General features: G+C 38.8%; 1 protein-coding gene across 5 annotated transcripts in view; it reads left to right on the top strand.

Annotated features, from left to right (window-relative positions):
* Bclaf3 (BCLAF1 and THRAP3 family member 3) overlaps positions 1-26,731 on the top strand; it is a 71,680-nt gene that overhangs the window by 4,939 nt on the left and 40,010 nt on the right. For 4 of the 5 annotated variants that reach the window (XM_039099970.2, XM_039099972.2, NM_001127568.1 and 1 more), the window contains exons 2-5: positions 20,540-20,608; positions 23,476-24,066; positions 24,536-25,186; positions 26,544-26,716. In XM_039099970.2, coding sequence (XP_038955898.1) covers positions 20,568-20,608; positions 23,476-24,066; positions 24,536-25,186; positions 26,544-26,716 — 1,456 coding nt within the window. In that variant the 5' untranslated portion in view covers positions 20,540-20,567. Of the gene's footprint in view, positions 1-958; positions 1,123-20,539; positions 20,609-23,475; positions 24,067-24,535; positions 25,187-26,543; positions 26,717-26,731 lie in introns of all 5 variants that reach the window. The other variant, XM_039099968.2, reaches the window with a different exon arrangement.

Genomic DNA, 26,731 nt, shown 5'->3' with positions numbered 1-26,731 from the left:
ATTTGTATTTAGTGTGGAATCTTTTGGCATAATTCACCCATCTTAAGTATACAGTTAAGTATATTTAGTATTTTCATACAATTGTACAAACATTATCATAAGTCTAATTCCAGCACAGTTCTTCACCCAAAAAGCTCTGTTAGGTGTGGTGCTAAATGCCTGGAATCCCAGGACTTGGGCCACAGAAGGAGGAAGGATCAGGAATTCAAGGTCAGCATCTTTACCTAACAGGAAGTATGAGGCCAGTCTTCCTGATGGTAAACCCTGTTTCAAAAACCTAAAGAAAAAAAACCACTAAAGCCATTAGCCATCATTCCATTTCTGTAGATTTACCTAGTCTAGCTATGAAATGAAATTATACAATATGAGGTCTTTTGTCTTTTTTTTTTTTTTTGGTTCTTTTTTTTGGAGCTGGGGACCGAACCCAGGGCCTTGAGCTTCCTAGGTAAGCGCTCTACCACTGAGCTAAATCCCCAGCCCCGAGGTCTTTTGTCTTTTGACTTCACTCATTTAACATACTGCTTTTAGGTTCATCCATGTTGTAGCATATATTAATATTTGTTCCATATTTTATGGTTAGATATTATATATGTATGACTTTTTTCTGTTAAGTCAAACATATGATTTAAAATAGGGAAATTTATGTTTTTATTGGATATTTTATTTACATTTTAAATGCTATCCCCTTTCCTGGTTTCTCCTCTGAAACCTCCCTCTCCTATCCCCCTTCCCCTGCTTCTATGAGGGTGCTCCCCTATTTTTTAGTATAAAAGGTTTATTGTGGGAAGGGAGGGGAGTAAGGACCTGGAAAAGGGGTAAAGACAGAAAGGGGAAAGGGGAAGAAGGACAGAAGGGGAGAAAAAGAGAAAGAGAGGCTGGCCAGGAACATGTGGGAAGAGAGGAGAAGGGGGGGGCATATTTTTTCATTCATCTTAATGTACATTTGAATTGTTTCTAGCTTTTGGCTATTATAAATGCTCCTGTGAACATTGTTGTGGTTGGATATACCTGAAATGCAATAATAGTTGGGCCACATGGTAACAACATGTTTGACTTTATTGAGGAACTGCTAGACTTTTCTAAGATGGCTAACTGTACCATCTACCTTTCCACCAGCAGCATGTAAGTATTGTAACAATACTGCATCCTTAAAACACTTGTTATCATGTAATGCTATAGTTATAGCTATCTTCATTGTCATGGAGTAGTATTTATTATAATTTTGATTTACATTCCACAATGACTAGTGGTTTTCTGTGCTTTTTTTTTTTTAGTCAGTTTTATACTTTGGAGAAATGTCTGTTCATCCTCTTTTTTAATTTAAAAAGTTTGATTGTATTCTTTTTATATAATACAGGTGAAATTAAGTACATTCAAGGTGATAGACACTCAAGTATTCATGCATTTCTTTATAAGATAAATGATTTGTAAAGAAAAATTCTCCATTCATTGGGTTATCTCTAGACTTGTTTTTTTTCTTTGTTTTACATTTTGTATTTTTACTTTCTTGGTGGTGGTTTTTTCATATATAAATCTTGACAGGGTAACACAGTTGTTAAAAACAAGACAAACAAATATAAAAATAATAGCTCTAAACTGGGCAATGTGGTGCATGCTTTTAATTCCAGCATTTGGGAGGCAGAGGCAGGTGGATTCCTGTCAGTTTTTAGCCAGCCTGTTCTACAGAGTGAGTTCTAGGACTACACAGAGAAATGTCTGAAAATAAAACAAAACAAAACAAAATAAAAAGCCAGCTCTGCATATTATACAGATCAATTAATTCGTTTGCCTTTTCTAGCCATCCACCAAACAGCTTTTAGATTAGAATTGGTATTTCGCAATATCATGCTCTAACATCGTATAAGCCTATTAATAAGATCTTTTTTTTTTTTTTTTTGGTTCTTTTTTTTCGGAGCTGGGGACCGAACCCAGGGCCTTGCGCTTCCTAGGTAAGCGCTCTACCACTGAGCTAAATCCCCAGCCCCAAGATCTTTTTTTTAACTTAATACTCAGGACAGAGCCTGGCTTGGAGTCCTTTTTATGAGTAGGGAAGTAGGCTCAGAGATGAAGCTTCTTACTGCTGCCCAAAGTGCTGTTTTAGGCTGCCTGCTTAAGGGTAGGCTCCTGCTAGGTACACACAGTTGGGGATAAACTCTTGATTGTGTACAGGAACATTCTGAATGCCCAGGGGAAGATCCTCCCAGCTCAGCCTAGATTTGATGAGTTGCTCCTCCATCCTGACGTTGCCAGGGTTATCTTCATGAAGGCCTCAAGCTTCTGAATTTTGTTGTGGACATACTTCATCTCAGCAATTTCGAGTGAATATACTGTGCATCTTTATTGGCCACATGGACAAGTCTCCATGAATTGTGTCCAGCATGATGAACTCATCTAACCAGGCAAGAGGGTCTTCTGTACTGAAATTTAGGGTCTCCACCTTTGGACTTGGGCCTCAGTCTGGCAGGCAAGCAGGCCCGTGCTATTGCAGCACCAGCCTGTTGCAGCCCCTTGTGTCCTTTGGTCCTCAGTGGGTCAGTCTCCCATATCCAATGTACATGATTGCTGCTGTAGCTCCATGATTGGTACCCAGCAGCCTGGCCACTAGAATGGTAGTGAACCTCTCATCCTCTGGGTGATCATGGCCTGTTTCTGCAACTTAGCTTCCCTTGTTAGAATTCTTAACAGCATAACATTTCAAGTTTGATGAATCCTAATTAATTTTTTCTTTTGTTGTTTGTATTTTTATTGCCATATCTTAGAAACTATTGCTCTATTCAAGGTCATAAGGATTATTTATACATGTTGTAAATTTTGTGTATTTAGTTCTTGAATCCATTTTGTTTTTGTGTACGTGTGTCCATGTGCATGACATTTGGGTTGTAATTATATATTGGCTGATATAAATTCCTTAGTTTACATTTTCTTCTTTCAATGAGGCTTTTAAAATGCTACCTTTATTTTTCTTTGTAGTGTGTGCGTGTGTGCGTGTGTGCGTGTGTGCGTGTGTGTGTGTGTGTGTGTGTGTGTGTGTGTGTATTTTGAAACTATAATTCCATCATTTCCCTCTTCCCTTTTTCCCCCCAACTCCTCCCATGTACCCTTCTTGCTCTCAAATTCATGGCCTCTTTTTCTCTAATTGCTGTTACACATATACATATATATTCCTAAATACATAAATATAATTTGCCTAGCCTTTTGAAGAATTTGTTATCATGGAGAGCTAGGATAACCCCAAGGCCATATGGTTCAATAGAGATGGAAAAATTGTGCAGGGTTATGGGAAGAATCTGATGAATAGGGAGAGGGTTTTTATGAGAGAAAGGGAGTTGCTACAGTCTGGTCTGTCAGATGAATAAGGGTGTGTTCTGCTAAGGCTGTCGTCTTTTAGTATCAGTGTTCTTTTCAGCATCCTCCTGGGAGTAAATGACCCTGCTATCTGGGTGTTTGTGTTCAGAGGTAGAAAGATGATTCGCTGCTCTGCTCTTTTATGTTTTACTCTGAAGCAGTAATACAATTGGGTTTATCATCTTTCCGACATCTCACTCAATACCATATTGAGTTTACTGTCATTTTATTTCTTTTAAAGCCTTTTTTACCCTTTTAATCAACATTGCTGGCAAAAGAAATGGCATTTAAATAGGATAAACTTTTTCTGCGAAGGCCAGATAGTAAATATTTTATACTTTATATGCTGCATGTATATTTCTATTCTAACAATTCCTCCTTTTTGTGGTACTTTAATACCAGGGTTAGGATCTATCAATCTCTGTTAACCAGCCTTCCAGGTAATTTCAGTGTACACCAAAATTTGAGAGTCTCCATTCCAAGGTGTGTGTGTGTGTGTGTGTGTGTGTGTGTGTGTGTAATTGGTAAATTTTTGGATATGGGCATTTTCAATATTTTTGGGTACTATCATGCTGTTTCCAACCTACTTATATATGGATATATTCTAGCAGTGTATTAGGGCTCCTTTTGTGCCACACATTTGTCTACTCACTAAAATAATAACCACTTTTAAAAAAAATTAATGGGTATGAAATGGTTGGGTTTTTATTTGCATTTCCCAATTACTAATTGATCATATGCATAGGTTACTTGAATTTGGGTTTGGGATATACTATTTAGAAACTTTGCCTATTTAATACTACCACATTAAAAAAAATGTGTTGAAATAATTACTGAACAAACCCAGAATCCCCAAGGAGAAAGAAATCCAGAATTTTTAAAAAAGGAAATTCAAGGAAGAACACTGGAAATGATGGTCAAACAACTCAGGAAAGCACAGACAAACTGAGACAAGGGCATTGAAATAGGAGGACCAGCATGACCAGATTAGGGAAAACAAGGAGTTTGATATGGACTACTTATTAAGGTAAGTAGAGGAAAAGAGACCAGAAATTTTTAAAAGGATTGTGCCATATATTTAATCATTCTATTTATTTATTCACTGTTTTTTGAGACAGGTTTTCTCTTACTATCCAAGAACTCAGTTTGTCCATGTTGGTCTGTAACTCACAGAGATCCTCAATCTGTCTCTTCCTCCTGAGTGCCACCACTGAATTTAATATTTCACTTATAGTGAAGCATTTGGATTAATTTGGCTCGGTTTTGCTTTGCTTGTTATAAATATACATTCTCAGGTTTTCTCCTTTTAAATTATTAAAGACTTATTTTATGTGTATGCATGGATGGTTATGTACCACATGCCTAGGTGCCAGAAGTTGTACCCCTGGAACTGGAGTTAAAGCTAGAAATCAAACAAAGGCCTATTGCAAGAACAGCCAGAGATATTAACTACTAAATCATCTTGCTGCTGCTGTTGTAGGTCCTGTCATCGTTGGTGGTGCCTCAGCCCCCACCACTTCCACTGCTGTTGCCACTGACTCTGCCACCACTGCCACCTCTGCTAGGGTTGGGGAAGGGGATACACTTAGATTATTTTCTTGCTGGGCTAAGGCAGACTGACAGGTGGTTTCTGGGGCCCATGAGCCAGCCTCCTGCAATCTCCAGGTCCCAAAAAGAAACAAGGTGGCAAAAAGAAAGGTGGGGGAGTAGAGCACAAACAACTGAAGGTTGGAGGAGACTGGACTCCCGCAGAGCAGGAGATATAAGCTGTTCTAACTTCTGCTGTTCAAGAGCCCCTTATTTGTCCCCCCCCCCCACTTCTTAAGGTTTTTGTTTTTTCCATTGTTGTGCTATACGGGTAGGGGTTGAAAACTCACATCTCCAGAAAGAAGGGTAAGGCTTGATTTTGATTCCTTTTCACCTGCTTTCTTCCCTCTATCACATTCCTTTCTGTGATTTTTTTCCCCTCCCAATTCAGGGTGTTCCCCATTCCCCTTGGTGGCCACTGGTGAGTGGTCTCAGCACCTGGGTTGTGGTGGAGTAAAGGCAGCAGCGGACAGTTGGTAGTTATGTTTGCACCTGCGCAGTGCTCTATGTGGCATTTATAGTCCAAATGAGTACTTAAGAGAAGCTGTGCAGCCGGGTCTGCCCCATCTTCCCCTCTCCTGCACCTATGGTGGTTTGGGAAATATAAGGTTTCTTACTGCAGAAGAGTCACGTATACTCATCTCCTCTGCGAACTCCAGTTGCAGGGTTCCCAGAATTAAATTTTGCTTGTATTTAAGCTAGTTTAATACTATGTCCAAGACAAGTGATTGGCTGCACATAGGGAAGAATGACCAGTTCTATATTTACTTTTAATTTAGAGTTTTTCGTGACAGGGTTTGATTTTTGTAGCTTTTTGTCAGCCCTAAATGCACTATTTTTTCTTTTTTTTGGTTCCTTTTTTTTTTTTCCGGAGCTGGGGACCGAACCCAGGGCCTTGCGCTTCCTAGGTAAGCGCTCTACCACTGAGCTAAATCCCCAGCCCCAAGATCTTTTTTTTAACTTAATACTCAGGACAGAGCCTGGCTTGGAGTCCTTTTTATGAGTAGGGAAGTAGGCTCAGAGATGAAGCTTCTTACTGCTGCCCAAAGTGCTGTTTTAGGCTGCCTGCTTAAGGGTAGGCTCCTGCTAGGTACACACAGTTGGGGATAAACTCTTGATTGTGTACAGGAACATTCTGAATGCCCAGGGGAAGATCCTCCCAGCTCAGCCTAGATTTGATGAGTTGCTCCTCCATCCTGACGTTGCCAGGGTTATCTTCATGAAGGCCTCAAGCTTCTGAATTTTGTTGTGGACATACTTCATCTCAGCAATTTCGAGTGAATATACTGTGCATCTTTATTGGCCACATGGACAAGTCTCCATGAATTGTGTCCAGCATGATGAACTCATCTAACCAGGCAAGAGGGTCTTCTGTACTGAAATTTAGGGTCTCCACCTTTGGACTTGGGCCTCAGTCTGGCAGGCAAGCAGGCCCGTGCTATTGCAGCACCAGCCTGTTGCAGCCCCTTGTGTCCTTTGGTCCTCAGTGGGTCAGTCTCCCATATCCAATGTACATGATTGCTGCTGTAGCTCCATGATTGGTACCCAGCAGCCTGGCCACTAGAATGGTAGTGAACCTCTCATCCTCTGGGTGATCATGGCCTGTTTCTGCAACTTAGCTTCCCTTGTTAGAATTCTTAACAGCATAACATTTCAAGTTTGATGAATCCTAATTAATTTTTTCTTTTGTTGTTTGTATTTTTATTGCCATATCTTAGAAACTATTGCTCTATTCAAGGTCATAAGGATTATTTATACATGTTGTAAATTTTGTGTATTTAGTTCTTGAATCCATTTTGTTTTTGTGTACGTGTGTCCATGTGCATGACATTTGGGTTGTAATTATATATTGGCTGATATAAATTCCTTAGTTTACATTTTCTTCTTTCAATGAGGCTTTTAAAATGCTACCTTTATTTTTCTTTGTAGTGTGTGCGTGTGTGCGTGTGTGCGTGTGTGCGTGTGTGTGTGTGTGTGTGTGTGTGTGTGTGTGTATTTTGAAACTATAATTCCATCATTTCCCTCTTCCCTTTTTCCCCCCAACTCCTCCCATGTACCCTTCTTGCTCTCAAATTCATGGCCTCTTTTTCTCTAATTGCTGTTACACATATACATATATATTCCTAAATACATAAATATAATTTGCCTAGCCTTTTGAAGAATTTGTTATCATGGAGAGCTAGGATAACCCCAAGGCCATATGGTTCAATAGAGATGGAAAAATTGTGCAGGGTTATGGGAAGAATCTGATGAATAGGGAGAGGGTTTTTATGAGAGAAAGGGAGTTGCTACAGTCTGGTCTGTCAGATGAATAAGGGTGTGTTCTGCTAAGGCTGTCGTCTTTTAGTATCAGTGTTCTTTTCAGCATCCTCCTGGGAGTAAATGACCCTGCTATCTGGGTGTTTGTGTTCAGAGGTAGAAAGATGATTCGCTGCTCTGCTCTTTTATGTTTTACTCTGAAGCAGTAATACAATTGGGTTTATCATCTTTCCGACATCTCACTCAATACCATATTGAGTTTACTGTCATTTTATTTCTTTTAAAGCCTTTTTTACCCTTTTAATCAACATTGCTGGCAAAAGAAATGGCATTTAAATAGGATAAACTTTTTCTGCGAAGGCCAGATAGTAAATATTTTATACTTTATATGCTGCATGTATATTTCTATTCTAACAATTCCTCCTTTTTGTGGTACTTTAATACCAGGGTTAGGATCTATCAATCTCTGTTAACCAGCCTTCCAGGTAATTTCAGTGTACACCAAAATTTGAGAGTCTCCATTCCAAGGTGTGTGTGTGTGTGTGTGTGTGTGTGTGTGTGTGTGTGTGTGTGTGTAATTGGTAAATTTTTGGATATGGGCATTTTCAATATTTTTGGGTACTATCATGCTGTTTCCAACCTACTTATATATGGATATATTCTAGCAGTGTATTAGGGCTCCTTTTGTGCCACACATTTGTCTACTCACTAAAATAATAACCACTTTTAAAAAAAATTAATGGGTATGAAATGGTTGGGTTTTTATTTGCATTTCCCAATTACTAATTGATCATATGCATAGGTTACTTGAATTTGGGTTTGGGATATACTATTTAGAAACTTTGCCTATTTAATACTACCACATTAAAAAAAATGTGTTGAAATAATTACTGAACAAACCCAGAATCCCCAAGGAGAAAGAAATCCAGAATTTTTAAAAAAGGAAATTCAAGGAAGAACACTGGAAATGATGGTCAAACAACTCAGGAAAGCACAGACAAACTGAGACAAGGGCATTGAAATAGGAGGACCAGCATGACCAGATTAGGGAAAACAAGGAGTTTGATATGGACTACTTATTAAGGTAAGTAGAGGAAAAGAGACCAGAAATTTTTAAAAGGATTGTGCCATATATTTAATCATTCTATTTATTTATTCACTGTTTTTTGAGACAGGTTTTCTCTTACTATCCAAGAACTCAGTTTGTCCATGTTGGTCTGTAACTCACAGAGATCCTCAATCTGTCTCTTCCTCCTGAGTGCCACCACTGAATTTAATATTTCACTTATAGTGAAGCATTTGGATTAATTTGGCTCGGTTTTGCTTTGCTTGTTATAAATATACATTCTCAGGTTTTCTCCTTTTAAATTATTAAAGACTTATTTTATGTGTATGCATGGATGGTTATGTACCACATGCCTAGGTGCCAGAAGTTGTACCCCTGGAACTGGAGTTAAAGCTAGAAATCAAACAAAGGCCTATTGCAAGAACAGCCAGAGATATTAACTACTAAATCATCTTGCTGCTGCTGTTGTAGGTCCTGTCATCGTTGGTGGTGCCTCAGCCCCCACCACTTCCACTGCTGTTGCCACTGACTCTGCCACCACTGCCACCTCTGCTAGGGTTGGGGAAGGGGATACACTTAGATTATTTTCTTGCTGGGCTAAGGCAGACTGACAGGTGGTTTCTGGGGCCCATGAGCCAGCCTCCTGCAATCTCCAGGTCCCAAAAAGAAACAAGGTGGCAAAAAGAAAGGTGGGGGAGTAGAGCACAAACAACTGAAGGTTGGAGGAGACTGGACTCCCGCAGAGCAGGAGATATAAGCTGTTCTAACTTCTGCTGTTCAAGAGCCCCTTATTTGTCCCCCCCCCCCACTTCTTAAGGTTTTTGTTTTTTCCATTGTTGTGCTATACGGGTAGGGGTTGAAAACTCACATCTCCAGAAAGAAGGGTAAGGCTTGATTTTGATTCCTTTTCACCTGCTTTCTTCCCTCTATCACATTCCTTTCTGTGATTTTTTTCCCCTCCCAATTCAGGGTGTTCCCCATTCCCCTTGGTGGCCACTGGTGAGTGGTCTCAGCACCTGGGTTGTGGTGGAGTAAAGGCAGCAGCGGACAGTTGGTAGTTATGTTTGCACCTGCGCAGTGCTCTATGTGGCATTTATAGTCCAAATGAGTACTTAAGAGAAGCTGTGCAGCCGGGTCTGCCCCATCTTCCCCTCTCCTGCACCTATGGTGGTTTGGGAAATATAAGGTTTCTTACTGCAGAAGAGTCACGTATACTCATCTCCTCTGCGAACTCCAGTTGCAGGGTTCCCAGAATTAAATTTTGCTTGTATTTAAGCTAGTTTAATACTATGTCCAAGACAAGTGATTGGCTGCACATAGGGAAGAATGACCAGTTCTATATTTACTTTTAATTTAGAGTTTTTCGTGACAGGGTTTGATTTTTGTAGCTTTTTGTCAGCCCTAAATGCACTATTTTTTCTTTTTTTTGGTTCCTTTTTTTTTTTTCCGGAGCTGGGGACCGAACCCAGGGCCTTGCGCTTCCTAGGTAAGCGCTCTACCACTGAGCTAAATCCCCAGCCCCAAGATCTTTTTTTTAACTTAATACTCAGGACAGAGCCTGGCTTGGAGTCCTTTTTATGAGTAGGGAAGTAGGCTCAGAGATGAAGCTTCTTACTGCTGCCCAAAGTGCTGTTTTAGGCTGCCTGCTTAAGGGTAGGCTCCTGCTAGGTACACACAGTTGGGGATAAACTCTTGATTGTGTACAGGAACATTCTGAATGCCCAGGGGAAGATCCTCCCAGCTCAGCCTAGATTTGATGAGTTGCTCCTCCATCCTGACGTTGCCAGGGTTATCTTCATGAAGGCCTCAAGCTTCTGAATTTTGTTGTGGACATACTTCATCTCAGCAATTTCGAGTGAATATACTGTGCATCTTTATTGGCCACATGGACAAGTCTCCATGAATTGTGTCCAGCATGATGAACTCATCTAACCAGGCAAGAGGGTCTTCTGTACTGAAATTTAGGGTCTCCACCTTTGGACTTGGGCCTCAGTCTGGCAGGCAAGCAGGCCCGTGCTATTGCAGCACCAGCCTGTTGCAGCCCCTTGTGTCCTTTGGTCCTCAGTGGGTCAGTCTCCCATATCCAATGTACATGATTGCTGCTGTAGCTCCATGATTGGTACCCAGCAGCCTGGCCACTAGAATGGTAGTGAACCTCTCATCCTCTGGGTGATCATGGCCTGTTTCTGCAACTTAGCTTCCCTTGTTAGAATTCTTAACAGCATAACATTTCAAGTTTGATGAATCCTAATTAATTTTTTCTTTTGTTGTTTGTATTTTTATTGCCATATCTTAGAAACTATTGCTCTATTCAAGGTCATAAGGATTATTTATACATGTTGTAAATTTTGTGTATTTAGTTCTTGAATCCATTTTGTTTTTGTGTACGTGTGTCCATGTGCATGACATTTGGGTTGTAATTATATATTGGCTGATATAAATTCCTTAGTTTACATTTTCTTCTTTCAATGAGGCTTTTAAAATGCTACCTTTATTTTTCTTTGTAGTGTGTGCGTGTGTGCGTGTGTGCGTGTGTGCGTGTGTGTGTGTGTGTGTGTGTGTGTGTGTGTGTATTTTGAAACTATAATTCCATCATTTCCCTCTTCCCTTTTTCCCCCCAACTCCTCCCATGTACCCTTCTTGCTCTCAAATTCATGGCCTCTTTTTCTCTAATTGCTGTTACACATATACATATATATTCCTAAATACATAAATATAATTTGCCTAGCCTTTTGAAGAATTTGTTATCATGGAGAGCTAGGATAACCCCAAGGCCATATGGTTCAATAGAGATGGAAAAATTGTGCAGGGTTATGGGAAGAATCTGATGAATAGGGAGAGGGTTTTTATGAGAGAAAGGGAGTTGCTACAGTCTGGTCTGTCAGATGAATAAGGGTGTGTTCTGCTAAGGCTGTCGTCTTTTAGTATCAGTGTTCTTTTCAGCATCCTCCTGGGAGTAAATGACCCTGCTATCTGGGTGTTTGTGTTCAGAGGTAGAAAGATGATTCGCTGCTCTGCTCTTTTATGTTTTACTCTGAAGCAGTAATACAATTGGGTTTATCATCTTTCCGACATCTCACTCAATACCATATTGAGTTTACTGTCATTTTATTTCTTTTAAAGCCTTTTTTACCCTTTTAATCAACATTGCTGGCAAAAGAAATGGCATTTAAATAGGATAAACTTTTTCTGCGAAGGCCAGATAGTAAATATTTTATACTTTATATGCTGCATGTATATTTCTATTCTAACAATTCCTCCTTTTTGTGGTACTTTAATACCAGGGTTAGGATCTATCAATCTCTGTTAACCAGCCTTCCAGGTAATTTCAGTGTACACCAAAATTTGAGAGTCTCCATTCCAAGGTGTGTGTGTGTGTGTGTGTGTGTGTGTGTGTGTGTGTGTGTGTGTGTAATTGGTAAATTTTTGGATATGGGCATTTTCAATATTTTTGGGTACTATCATGCTGTTTCCAACCTACTTATATATGGATATATTCTAGCAGTGTATTAGGGCTCCTTTTGTGCCACACATTTGTCTACTCACTAAAATAATAACCACTTTTAAAAAAAATTAATGGGTATGAAATGGTTGGGTTTTTATTTGCATTTCCCAATTACTAATTGATCATATGCATAGGTTACTTGAATTTGGGTTTGGGATATACTATTTAGAAACTTTGCCTATTTAATACTACCACATTAAAAAAAATGTGTTGAAATAATTACTGAACAAACCCAGAATCCCCAAGGAGAAAGAAATCCAGAATTTTTAAAAAAGGAAATTCAAGGAAGAACACTGGAAATGATGGTCAAACAACTCAGGAAAGCACAGACAAACTGAGACAAGGGCATTGAAATAGGAGGACCAGCATGACCAGATTAGGGAAAACAAGGAGTTTGATATGGACTACTTATTAAGGTAAGTAGAGGAAAAGAGACCAGAAATTTTTAAAAGGATTGTGCCATATATTTAATCATTCTATTTATTTATTCACTGTTTTTTGAGACAGGTTTTCTCTTACTATCCAAGAACTCAGTTTGTCCATGTTGGTCTGTAACTCACAGAGATCCTCAATCTGTCTCTTCCTCCTGAGTGCCACCACTGAATTTAATATTTCACTTATAGTGAAGCATTTGGATTAATTTGGCTCGGTTTTGCTTTGCTTGTTATAAATATACATTCTCAGGTTTTCTCCTTTTAAATTATTAAAGACTTATTTTATGTGTATGCATGGATGGTTATGTACCACATGCCTAGGTGCCAGAAGTTGTACCCCTGGAACTGGAGTTAAAGCTAGAAATCAAACAAAGGCCTATTGCAAGAACAGCCAGAGATATTAACTACTAAATCATCTTGCTGCTGCTGTTGTAGGTCCTGTCATCGTTGGTGGTGCCTCAGCCCCCACCACTTCCACTGCTGTTGCCACTGACTCTGCCACCACTGCCACCTCTGCTAGGGTTGGGGAAGGGGATACACTTAGATTATTTTCTTGCTGGGCTAAGGCAGACTGACAGGTGGTTTCTGGGGCCCATGAGCCAGCCTCCTGCAATCTCCAGGTCCCAAAAAGAAACAAGGTGGCAAAAAGAAAGGTGGGGGAGTAGAGCACAAACAACTGAAGGTTGGAGGAGACTGGACTCCCGCAGAGCAGGAGATATAAGCTGTTCTAACTTCTGCTGTTCAAGAGCCCCTTATTTGTCCCCCCCCCCCCACTTCTTAAGGTTTTTGTTTTTTCCATTGTTGTGCTATACGGGTAGGGGTTGAAAACTCACATCTCCAGAAAGAAGGGTAAGGCTTGATTTTGATTCCTTTTCACCTGCTTTCTTCCCTCTATCACATTCCTTTCTGTGATTTTTTTCCCCTCCCAATTCAGGGTGTTCCCCATTCCCCTTGGTGGCCACTGGTGAGTGGTCTCAGCACCTGGGTTGTGGTGGAGTAAAGGCAGCAGCGGACAGTTGGTAGTTATGTTTGCACCTGCGCAGTGCTCTATGTGGCATTTATAGTCCAAATGAGTACTTAAGAGAAGCTGTGCAGCCGGGTCTGCCCCATCTTCCCCTCTCCTGCACCTATGGTGGTTTGGGAAATATAAGGTTTCTTACTGCAGAAGAGTCACGTATACTCATCTCCTCTGCGAACTCCAGTTGCAGGGTTCCCAGAATTAAATTTTGCTTGTATTTAAGCTAGTTTAATACTATGTCCAAGACAAGTGATTGGCTGCACATAGGGAAGAATGACCAGTTCTATATTTACTTTTAATTTAGAGTTTTTCGTGACAGGGTTTGATTTTTGTAGCTTTTTGTCAGCCCTAAATGCACTATTTTTTCTTTTTTTTGGTTCCTTTTTTTTTTTTCCGGAGCTGGGGACCGAACCCAGGGCCTTGCGCTTCCTAGGTAAGCGCTCTACCACTGAGCTAAATCCCCAGCCCCCCTAAATGCACTATTTAGAGCAGGCTGGCCTTCAAATAAAGAGTAATCCTGCCTCTGCCTTCAGAGTGTTAGGGTTAAAGGCATATATATGGCACCATTTTTTATTTTTATTTTTACAGGTTTCTTGTTTTTTGTTTTTGTTTTTGTTTTTTTCAGAGCTGGGGACCGAACCCAGGGCCTTGCGCTTGCTAGGCAAGCGCTCTACCACTGAGCTAAATCCCCAACCCCTATTTTTATTTTTTTCATTTGGTTTTGTGACCGGCTAGCCCTGACTGGCCTGGAACTCCTTTATAAATCAATCTGGCCTCAAACTCATGGAGAAATGCCTGCCCTAGCCTCCTAAGTGCTTTGGTTAAAGGCCTGCGCTGTTGTGTGTGGCCACAATTCCATATTAGAACTGCTATTCCACAAGCTCAGGTGAATCTAAGGGGCAGATGTATTTTTCGAAAAGTCAGATTTAAAGCCAACCTTAAAAGGTTCTCCCTTCTCCTTTCTCCTTCTAAAGCACTTCCTATGACAGTGATTCTTAACTTGTGTGTTAAAACCCCATAGGGATTGCATATATCAGCTAACCTGCAGATCAGATAGATTACAATTCATAACTAACAAAATTAGTTATAAAGTAGCAATGGAAATGTAGGATGATGTCATTATGCAGGTGAAGGCAGGTACTAGATTAGAACAAGGCTTGTCATTGGACGAGAAGGAAGGATGGGTGGGAGAAAAGTTTTAGACTAGAGCGAGAGAGGAGAAGCAGCCCAGAGAACATGGAGGCAGATGTTAAGATTCCTCTCTGTACATTGTACATTACATAATCATTGTTATGATTATTCTTAAGGGATAGATGTGTACAGGGCTTTGTTTGTCTAGATGAGCAAATTATATCTCATCAATTGGATCAGAGGTTATTGTGTTGTGTGTTCTTTCATGTGGCGATTTAATTGAGTTCGAGAGAGTGTGTGGTGGCTGGACACACCGGACCGCCTCGGAATTGGGATGTGTATGTCTGGCATAGTGACAACCGCCTTGGGAACTAGATGGGTAGAGAGATTGTTGCCAGGCTCAGAGAGTAGCCATCGGCAGTATGATATGGGATGGAGCAAATCGGATGAGACGCTTTGCTGCCTGAGATGAAAATATCTAACAGATGTCATGGGGCACTAGGGTGCTGGATCTAGTGTGGGTAAAAAGAAAGTCTTATTATAATGTTACCGCAACAATAGAATAATTTTATGGTTGTGGGTCATCACAGCATGAGGAACCATATTAAAGTATCACAGCACCAAGAAGGTTGAGAACCACTATTCTCTGATACAGCAGAGAAGGCAATAAATGTCAGAAAATAATTAAATAATTCACTTAACGACAAGATCACTAAAATGAAGAGGTAGTAAAGGGGGCACATCCTGTAAAATGATGCCTGAGGTTGACCTCTGGTCTTCACATATATACACATATATAGAACTTTTTAAGCCAGATCTAAAGATTAAGACCAGATTAACATCTTAAAACATTAATGATTTTCATTCCTGGTTCTATTTTTGTACAGCTGCAGTGAATTTTAACCCTAAGAATTTTAACTTTTAGAAAATTTTAATCATTTTTATGTGTATGCATGTTTTGCCCATGTATGTGTCTATGCACCACTTGCACAGTGCTGGATGAAGCCAGAAGAGGGTGTCTGGTTGCCTAGAACTAAAGGTAAAGAGGATTGTATCTATGTGGGTGTTGGTAATTGAACTCAGCTCTGCTAAAAGAGCATACAGTGTTCTTAATCACTGAACTATATCTCTCCAGCCCCTGAACTTGAAAACTTTAACAGCCTTGAATTATAAACATACTATATTAAATGTATCCTTCAGAAAACTTTTTTCCTTTTTCTCAGTTATGCTTATTTAATTAGATAGTAAATTAATCATGTCAGAAATCTTTGTCAGCTGTTTTATCCCTTTGCAAAACCCTGGTCTCTAAACTTAAACATGGAACCTTATTTTATCAATTTTGGTTTTCCTTGCAATAGACTTTGAAGTTTTTGTGAAGAAAATTGAACCCAACCCATACTTCTGTCCATTTCTATTAAAAAGTATAGTGTACTTTTCTTTTCTATTTTTTTTTTTTTTTTTTTTTTTTGGAGCTGGGGACCGAACCCAGGGCCTTGCGCTTGCTAGGCAAGCGCTCTGCCACTGAGCTAAATCCCCAACCCCAGTGTACTTTTACTATATGGCCAAACTGAGCCAAGTATTTGAGTAGCTCACTTGATGCCATGGTTGAAGAACTTTTTCTCATAAAAGCAAGAAGCCAACTGAGTCTTCTCATTACCAAGTTTGTCGTGTATAGACTGAATGATTCTGAACTAGAGTTACCTCCCTAGAAAGCTTTTGCTAACTTAACTTAGACCCTTTGTGACATTCTTAAACTTTTTGGTCACTTTTCCTTTTCTGTTTTGGGAAAAAAATAGTGTTTTTTTGTTGTTGTTGTTTTTTGTTTTTTGGTTTTTTTTGTTTTTGTTACTGTGCTTTTTAAGCTAGGACCAAATCTTATTTACCATATAAATTTTATAAATTTTTTCTTTTTTGATACTGGTTTTCAAGGAAGGGTTTCTCTGTGTAGCCCTGGCTGTTTTGGGACTCACTCTGTGACCAGGCTAGCCTTGTACTCTGTCTTTGCCCTCCTCTCCAAGAGCTGAGATTAAAGTTGTATATGACTATGCCTGCTATAAAATCTTACCCTAAAATATTCTTTATTTTGTGTATGTACATGTGTATACGTAGGTTACATGTGCACATATGTACATGTGGGAGCCACATGATGAATTACTCTACCTTATTTTTTGTGACAGGATCTTTCATTGAACTTGGAACACAAATCTTCCTGGCTGCTCAGCGAGCATTCAGCTATTCCTCCTCAGTCTCATTTGTTTTTGAGGTGGTTTCTCAAGGGCTTGGACTGTGCCAAGTAGGCTAGTAGCCTGCCTATGTCTATTTCCTTAGCACTGGGATTATAGATGTATACCATGGAGCTATCTTTCCAACCTCTGTCTGTGTTTTTGTTTTCCTTGGTAAAAATACATGGTCATAACTTTCAGATTTTTTTCTTTCTCATACCAGTTCCCTTCTATGTTGTTTTCTTTCTAAATTTAACAAAATAATCAGTAAATGAAGATCTAGTCATGAGACAGAGCAACACAGTAAGTTTGTCAGATTACTAAAAAGGAGTTGCATACAAATTATATATATGATATAATGAAGCAATCTAAGATTACTTGTCCACACATTGTTAGACCACATGTTTTTTTTTTTACAGATTTATTTACTTTATGTTGGTATACTATAACTGTTTTCAGACAGATCAGAAGAGGGCCTTGGATCCTATTACAGATGATTGTGAGCCACCATGTGGTTGCTGGGAATTGAACTCAGGACCTCTGTTTTTTTTTTTTTTGTTGTTTTTGTTTTTGTTTTTGTTTTTGTTTTTTTTTTCCGGAGCTGGGGACCGAACCCAGGGCCTTGCACTTGCTAGGCAAGCGCTCTACCACTGAGCCAAATCCCCAACCCCCAACTCAGGACCTCTGGAAGAGCAGCCAGTGTTCTTATCCACTGAAGCCATCTCTCCAGCTCCAGATCACAGGATTCTTACTTGGTACAAGTCTTTAGACTTTATTGTTGCTTGGGTTTTAAATATTAAAAGGTTCTTTATACATTTATTTTAAAGCTTAGTCTCACATTAAGTTATAGAATGTTAACATTTCAGGAATAGTTGACCAAGGTATGAAAACTTCAAAATGACCTTGAATCAGGAGACTATCTTAGTACAAGCAAGAAAGGAAGAAAGAACCGAAGATAGAGTCAACAGTCTTTCTATGTTAACCTTGTTATTTTAGTTTGAAATATAAAAGGCATGTGGTCCCCTAAAGTGCTATGGGAAATGACTAGGGTTTAGAGAAGGAACCAGTGGAGCAGGGTATGCACCCAGAATTGCTGTATATCTGCCCTACTTAACATTATTTTTACCAGACAGCTATCTAGGAGTAGCCTGTAACCTGTAAGTTAGTGAAGATAGTAAAGGGAGTCAGGTCTCAGGGCCCCTTATTTCTTAACTTGTGATAGCTCACTGTTCATTCTGAGCAAGTCTGTCTTAAGTAGAGAATAGAAGATCAGAGGGAGTGATAGTTGGATTAATTCGTGGAAAGACTTGGAGGTTATCTCCCTCAGGCTTTGGGTTCCTTAGAGGGATTTGTAGTTTGTCCACCTTTGTATATTCCCTATAACTCCAGTGGCCTTCTGTGAGGATGAGTAGGCTATATAGCCAGTGTCTTTGGATTTAATTTACAACTCTTAAAGAGACCAAAGTTATACCATAGGGTTAGGAGTTTTTGTCCATGAAGAAGGGAAGGAAAGTTTGACTCGATTCCTGGGCAGTCGAGAATGGCTTAAAGATAATCTAACAACTTCTTCATCTACCTATGTAAAATCTCACAATTTTACAAGAAGCCTTGGTGAGTGGCTGAGTGGCAATTCTCATGTCTTCCTCACAAGTCAAAGAAGTGAAATAAGAATGCTGGTCAGTGGTAGAGACCAAAAAGGGGTTAGAGTTGTAGCTAATGGCAGAGATGATAGGCAGGAAGAGTAAAGTTGTAAGTGAATGGTGAAGAGGACTGAGGAAGAGACTATATTTTGTATCTGAAGATCTACTGATTAATTAGGCTTAGAGTAAAGTGCTTGCTTGTTATTACTGAGTTCAGACCCTCAGCCATCTACATAAAAGCCAGATATAATGATACGTGTCAGGAAAACCAGAAATCCAGGGAAGATAACCAAAATCTGGATTCCAGCAGCTAGATGGCCAGTCAGGTTAGATGAAATGGTGCACTCCAGGGCAGTTAAAGACCTTATTGTAGAAAGCAAAAGAAGAAGACACTTGAGGTCAGGCCCTGATTCATTCCACACCCATATACACAAAAATGAAATTGATGCTTAAATCCAGGCTAACAAACAAATCTCAGTGTTACTCCAGAATCACTTACCTAAACAGGTTTCTTTATGGGACAGAGAGGGCACAGAATGCCTTAGGACATGGTGTATATGAGGGGGTGTATATCAGTCTCTTAAGGTAATGTTCTCCTAGGAAAGCTCTTTCACTTAAGAATGAATTTGTACAACTAAGTCATATATTAAATACTGGATAGGTCCCTGACCAGAACACAAAAGAATAAAGAAAGTCCCACAAACCAAAACACGCAAGTATAAAAGATAGTAGTGGTGGCAGTAGAGAGTAGAAGCCTCACTACCTCAACTACTCAGATACACCTGCCTCGAAAATGTTGCAGAAAGGGAATTTTGGGACAAGTTGGGTGGATAGCACAATTTATAGATTTATAGACCATAAAATGTTCACCGGGGTAAGGTGGGCTTTTCACAGCTGCAAAGATGTCAGTCTGCAGTAGTAGTTTTTTTCCTGTTTTTTTTTTGTTGTTGTTGTTTGTTTATGTATATACTGTTTTATTTTTTAGTATTTGTGATAGCAAAACTAGAGGTATGTACATATCTCAGAAGTAGCCTAAAATTATAAACAAAAATCCAAAAATTGGCAAACATACTGGGTGTGTTTGATCCTAACACTTAGTGGGGCAGAGGCAAGTTGATCTCTGTAAGTTCAAGAATAGCCTAGCCTGGTCTAAGTAGTGAGCACTAGGGCTGTTTAGTGAGACTTTGTCTCTAAAAATAAGAATGGAAAATAAACCCATAAGGGGAGAATCTGAATGTGAGCCTTGGAGCAAGCCAGTAAGCAGCGTTTGGTGATGGTTTGTTTCTGCTTCTATCGTGCCTCCAGGTTCATTTTGTAGCACCTCCTCAGCTTTCCCTCAGTACACTTTAACCTTTAAGCTTAAATAAACTCTTATCTCCACAGTTGCTTTTGGTTAGTGTTTTATCACAGCAACAGAGAAGTAAACTACATTATTTTGCTTTAAAATAGTCTTATGCATCCCAGATTAGCTTTGAACTTGTCATGTAGATGTGGTATAGGATGCTCTTGAACTCATGATCTGCCTGCCTCTATTTCCTGCCATTTTTTTAAGTTTTGAAAATATTTTAACAATATATTTAATACAGTATATACAGTATAGTAAAAGTAATCATTTTAATATAATGTCAGCAGTAAAATATATTGATGAAGTATTTTACATTCTTTTATTTGTCAAGTCTTTGAAAGCTGATATGTTTTATATTTATAGCACATCTCAAAATGGTCTAACCATGTCTTTTACCCTTTTTAGAAGTAGGGTATTACTATGTAACACAAGCTGGCCTCAAATTTGATACGTAGCCCAGGCTGGTTTCAAAATCATGATCCCTCTTGTCTCAGCTTACTTGGGAAGATTATGCTATCATGCCCAGCTATGTGTTTACATTTTAAGGGATTGTTTTGTGTTTGTTTTGTGGGTTTTTTGTTTTTTGTTTTTTGTTTTGTCTTTTTGGTTTCTTCAAGACAGGGTTTCACAGCATAGCCTTGGCAGTCCTAGAACTCACTCTGTAGATGAGACTGTCCTTGAACTCACAGAGATCTACCTGCCTCTGCCTACCAAATACTGGGATCAAAGGTGTGCACTACCATTGTCCAGCCTTACAGTTTATTTTAATAAAAAGAGAAGGAATAGACTTGATTCGGACCTTATGTTATACAAAGTAAAAATAGTAAGGTGGGTGTTTTTAATCTCTATTTTGTAGATCTGGGAAATAGATGCTCAGAAGAATTAAGCAGCTTTCTCTTGGCAGTCACCAGGTTTTAGAGTACTCTGAAGGCTTTTTTTTTTAAATAAAAAACCAAACTTGCTAATTCTGTATTTTTTTTTTTGCAGTGTAAAAAGTGGATCAGGTGGCTAAAGGATGGCACGGTCACGGTCCAGATCCCCCAGGTGGAAACAGAGGTGAGGAGCTCCATGCTTTTGCACAGTTAACTTGGATTTAGAGAAATTACTGTTACTGCTCAAGCTTCTATTTTAATAAGCTCACTGGACCTGGCTGTTCAGAGTGGGCGATTAATCATGGTAAAGGTAATATTTATAGATTTGGGGAAGCTGATGAATTTGTTTAATTGGGGCTAGAATTACTTTATAATAAAAAGGAGTGCAGTGACCACACCCAGAATGAAAAATATCTTTGAGGTGCCTTATTTTAAGCTATTAAGAGGTTTGCAACTTTTTAGTGCATATCTTGTTTAATTTTTTTCAAGAAATTTAGTCGGAAAATAAAGTATTTCCTATCTTCTTGGCAAACTGGTGGTTTTGAATAGCTCAATTGTAGTTCAACTCTCATTTGTTTTTTCTGGTAGGTGGTATTAGTACTATAGTATATACAAAATCAGATTGGAATAGTTCAACCAGTTTATTGTACATTACATACAGCCCAGTTCTGCGACTACAAGGGTGCATATGCCATCTTCCATGGCCTCAGCAAGCACACAGACTGGAAGACCTACTGTGGGAGAGTAGGCAACTCTGATACAGTGGGGAAAGTACTGTGCTTCTGACAGGGGCAAAGCACTCTGTATCTCTCTAGGGAGATAATTAATTCTGCTTTACAACCAGTAAGTTTCAGACTGACATAAAAGGCCATTATTATATACAGGAAAGATAAACCATGATTTTTATGTTAATATAGTTTGTTCCGATTATAGAGTGAATCATCAGTCAGTAATTTAGTTTTCATTTTATAAATGTCACAAAATGATGTTGAATTGGGCAGAGAAGTTTCAAAAAGAAAAGAGAATATAAAGACAGAAAGCCTATATAACAAGGAAGATAACACAGAGTGTGTTTTATTTTATTTTTCTTTTAGTATGACCATTAGAGTAATGGCCACAGGACTCTGCCAATGCTTAATGCCTGGTTTTCTAATTACTTACTTATCCAGGGTTTTTTGTTAAGAACTACAAGGAGTTTGGTATTTTGTTTCTACTTAGAAGTCAATATACTAGTTTGCCACAAGGCACTGCCATGTTAGAGACATTCTCTCTACCTTCTAAGAACCCCTGAGGGCCAATGCTCCAGAGTGGCTGTCTGTTTGGTCGGATGATGCAAATTTGTCACAGGTTCTGGGGTTATGACACAGCTGAGGAACTTGAGTCACTTAGAGTAAGCACTATCTTATTATCATGGGCAGCAAACAAATAAGCCCTCTATCCATGAGGGAGACCTGATCTCTGTTTCCAAGGCTGTTTCCTGGGGAACAAAAGTTGCCAGTGCCTCCACTCAATAAGGCATGCAAAACTCTAGAGACTAGAGAATTGTTTCCTAACCTTTAGGAGAACTGGAAATGTTAACAACCATTATAACAACTTTTTCTAGAAGTGAGTACTATATAATAAGACATAAAACAATATTGGCAGTTTTAAATGTGAATTTAGGGCTAAAGTTAAATCTTGAATATTTCATTCTGCCTGGAAGACTTCTGCCTCTGCCTCTCACATTGTTTGTTTAGCAGTGAAAAGAGATGATATCTTCAGGAATTCCTAAGAGACTCTAGTTATTTCCTCACCTGGGATGAGGTATAGCCATCTCGATGGCAGAGTTTCTGCTTCTGATAAGTAACATTTACCAGTATGTCTAGCTTGGTGACTCTGCACGACAATATTGTCAAATGTAATGTAAATGTCCTAATGGGTACTAGAGAAGATAGATGTGTTTCCTTTCCTGTGTGGAAGACACAGATTTGTCATTAGAAAAAAAAGATTCATTTGTGATTGTCCCAATTCTTTTGAAGCGTCTTAAAGCAGGTAAATTCTAAAATGGCCATGATGTTCCTTTCTTACTGATTTGGAGTCATTAAACCCTAAAGGAGGAGATGAAAAATTGGACAGGTCACATGGGGGTTCTTACTTGGATGCAGAAGTAAGCTTCTTTCCTGTTTTTTTTTTTTTTTTTTTGGCTTTGAGACAGGGTTTCACTGGCTGACCTAGTGCTTAGTATATAGACTAGGCTAGTGCCCACCTGTGCCTCACAAGTACCAGAATTAAAGGTGTAAGACACCATACCCAGTCCCTTTCTTATTTTTAAGGCTGAGTGACTTAGAGATTTTCCATGAATATGGGAGTCTTCTTAGTAGGAATACAAGTCTATATGTTTGCAATATCAAGGTAACAGAAAAGACAGATACAGAAGAGCCATAATACTATCTCCTAGAAAGCATTATAGTTACATTAAAACATATTTTGACCAGCGTTCTAAGTTATTTCAACACATATTTCTGTTGATATGTAAGGGTTGAGATTTTGGAAAGAACGACAGTTTATGTTAGAAGTATTTATGGAGGGATAGGCATAGTAGCTGCCCCCCCCCCCCACCATCTCCCTCCCCTTCTGCATATTTTTTCTTCATTCATTCTTGTTTCTCAGTTAGCTGTTGAACCTGACGTAAGCTTTTCTTGATTGGCCCTTTGAAGGTACTACATCTACTTTTGCTAGAACTTGCTATCAATAGTCTCTCAAAAGAAAAGATTCTGCTTTCTATCTGATCTGGTCCTCCTCTAATATCACATGTATATTTAACCCACTTTGATGTGTTATACATCAGATAGGATGACAAGAGGATGGTTGTCAGGCAGGTCAAAAATTCATTAACCCATCTCCCTCACACCAATATACAATTCTAAGTACATATAAAACAAATTCCTAGGTTTACCTTGAGTGAGATAGTAAGTAGTAGAAATCTAGGAAAGGGCAGTATTTTAAGTAGATCACGCTAAAACAGTTAATTGTCTCAAAGTGAATTAAATTTCTTTATGCTTGTTTACATAGGTCATTATCACCACAATCTAGAAATTTTGAATACCACGAGGAAAGACATTTCCATGGGCACTATGACCCTGAATATAGAAATGATCCACAAAGACCCTTTACTTGGAGAATGGATGATGAGAAACATGGACAAAATAAACCAAGGATTCCCCCTCGTGTGAATTCCTATTATCGGTCTTATGAAAATAGATCACCTTCCCCAAATGTAAAACCTGTTGAAAAATTTGATACATATAAGCCTCACCAAGAATATTTTCCTGGAAGAGGAGATGATGACAGAAGATCTCAGTATATGCCCACATACACAGAAAATGCAGCAGCGTACATGGAGCATGAAAGGGATTGTTATATTCCTACAGTGCAAGGAAGATATACTGATGAGCACAGAGGTAGAGGAAATGGGAGAGGAGGGAAGCCACCTCAGATGTTACTGGGGATGCCACCTCAGATGTCACTGGCAGATTCCTTTAGATTTAAAGAGACATGGCATGAAGATGAATTGAGACACCAAAGGGTACCAGAAGAAAGCTTCCCTCAGTCACCCAGAAGAGGCTCAGAAGACTTTGACACAAGGAACCCTTTTCAGAAGAGGTACAGGAAATCATTAAGCTTGGGGAATTTGGCATAAAGTCTCCAGTAAAAACATCTGTTACTTTTATATTGAATATCATAATTTTTATCTCAAAAGATAAAATAATTTCTTTTTTGAGTAATTCATGTGGATAGCTAGAATGTATTTTTGTTTGTTTGTTTGTTTGTTTAGTTGGTTGGTTGTGGGTGGTTGTTTTCGAGAGAGAATTTTCCTTGGTAACCATGGGTATCTTGGAACTTACTCTGTAGATATATGTTTACCTTTGTCTCTGGAGTACTAGGGTTAAAGGTATGCTCAAGAATGTTTTTAAAGGATGTTACTTTTAAACTTTCATGCCCCTCTTATGAGTTCACATGAGGCTGCCTTGCCATTGCATGCTGTATTTTAAGGCCAGTCTGCTCAATATTCTAGACATCAAAAGTTTTACTTCTGTATATTGCAAATGTAAACTTTTTTATGTCAATACAGGTATCCAGAGGATCATGATTTCAGAAAGTATGGCTACATATCAAAAAGACCTACAGATGCAGCAAGGTATGAAAATAGAGAGCCAGCCAGAAACCCAAAGTGGAAGCCTGAGCATTCTTTTCTACCTTTCCAAGAAAAGGCAGAAGACTGGAGCTTTGGAACCCAAAGTTACAGATATACTGAGAGAGAATACCCAGAGAGAAGTGCAGCAACGAGAGTATCCTATGACTACCGTCACAAACATCATAAGCTCTCAGATGGTGAGCAGGACTTTGCTGATGGGAGATTTCAGAAGTACTTGAAGGAAGAAGACAGAAAATACAGTTCTCTAAAAATTCCTGGAAATAGAGAGTCAGATTGTTTCAGTACTATAAGAGGAAGAGAAACTGAGAATGAGCAAATCAATGGACCTTTTTATCTCTACCAGAAAGACTGTGTTTCCTATACTCATACAAATATAAAGGAGACTGATTTGGCGTCTTGCAATGACAAATGGAAGAAAAAAACAAATAAAGAAGATTGCAGAAAAGAGAATGCATCTTCTAGTAAACAACTTGATACAGGCCCAAAACCTGAAGACAAATGCTATTCGCTTACCAAGAAGAAATCACTTACCATCAAAGTAGACAGGAACAAGATGGACACATTTAGGTATTGGCTTTTTAAAGAAATGTTAATAGATTTTTGCACTTTAATCTGCAGCTTCCAAGATGAAGTTGGCTAGAGTATATTACATGTTCAAGAGATTATCAGTAATTTCCTCCAAAGTCTTGAAATGAAGATAAATTACGAAGTTAGTAATAGGTAGACTTGTGTCTTCTAGTTTCCATATCCTATTACCAGATAATTCTTGGGTATGGGCATTTCAAAGAATTGTTTCTCGTTTAAGAAGTTATGTGTTTTTAAACTGCCAGGTTTTTTTGTCTTTTTAAATTTAGGGATAGACTAAGGAGAATTCAGCTTCTATTCTTTTTTGGTATTTAATTTTGTTTTTTGAGATAGGGTCTCATTATATAGCCCTGGCTGTCTCCTAATTCACTGTGTAGACCAGGCTGACCTCAAGCTCACAAAGATCCATCTGCTGCTGCTTCCTGAGTGCTGGGATTAAAGGCATGAGACACTCACTCCACCAGGCAGGCATCTGCTCTTTATGCAGCTTTTCAGGCTGTCCCTTGCTGCTTTTGACATTCATAGAGCAGGAAGGGATCGTACAGGTTCTTATTCTACAGAGAAAAGTTAGGTTTGAGAGATCAGTGAGCTAAAATCCTCCTGCCCTCTTGGGATCCCAGGAGACAGATAACTTGATGTAATTTCTCCTGTGATTTTAGCATGACTTCAGTTTAACTAGATTATTCTTCATGATAGAGGGAATGAGAATGTAGTTGTGTTTCTGATATGTGTGGCTGATATGAGAATGCTAGTGCACATGTGCTATGGCAGGTACGTAGAGGTCAGAAAACCTCTTTTGGGGGACAATTTTAGGGAGTTGTTTTCTCTTCTACCACCATGGGTTCTAGGGACCAGGCTTCCATGGCAGGTTTTTGTACCTGCTAAACCATCTTGCTGTTCCACAGTTTTAATTTCTTAATAGATTTAGTTTCAAAACATTATTTTAAGCTTCTCATTGCTTATAGTGAGGATTTTAATAGTTAAGTTTTTTAGGTTTGATAACAGCTTTTAAAGTATGGTGTTATTTCAGAGTGGCTGATTACTTTTTGACAATATTAAAATAGAAAATAGTTTGATTTTTTTTATATTAGGCGACTTTAATGCCTTGTGTGTTTCAAGGAAAAAATCACTTAGAATTGTGATTTTTGTGATTTGAAAATGAGCTCAGAACTATTTATCTATACTTATTTTCCACTCGTTTATTAGATTTATAACGTAATTTTGGTGCCTAAATTATGGCAGAATAATTAAATCTTTTTAATATTTAGCTATCTTAATATTAACAAATCCCATCCTTAGCTAAATTGCAAATTTAATTGAATATTTCAAATTATTTTAGGTCTACTAGATATTCTGCAGAGAGACAGACATCACACGACTTGGTTGCCATTGGCAGCAGAAATGATAATTTTCATCCAGTATTTCAACATCTTGACTCAACTCAGAATCCTGAAGACAAACCTACAGAAGAATTTGCTCAGGAAATCATAACAATAATTCACAAAGTTAAAGGTTTGTATGTTTTAC

Source organism: Rattus norvegicus, chromosome X, assembly GCF_036323735.1.
Source record: "Rattus norvegicus strain BN/NHsdMcwi chromosome X, GRCr8, whole genome shotgun sequence".
Lineage (NCBI taxonomy): Eukaryota > Metazoa > Chordata > Mammalia > Rodentia > Muridae > Rattus > Rattus norvegicus.
Note: the sequence above shows the minus strand (reverse complement) of the source record. Positions and strands in the feature narration are given on the sequence as shown.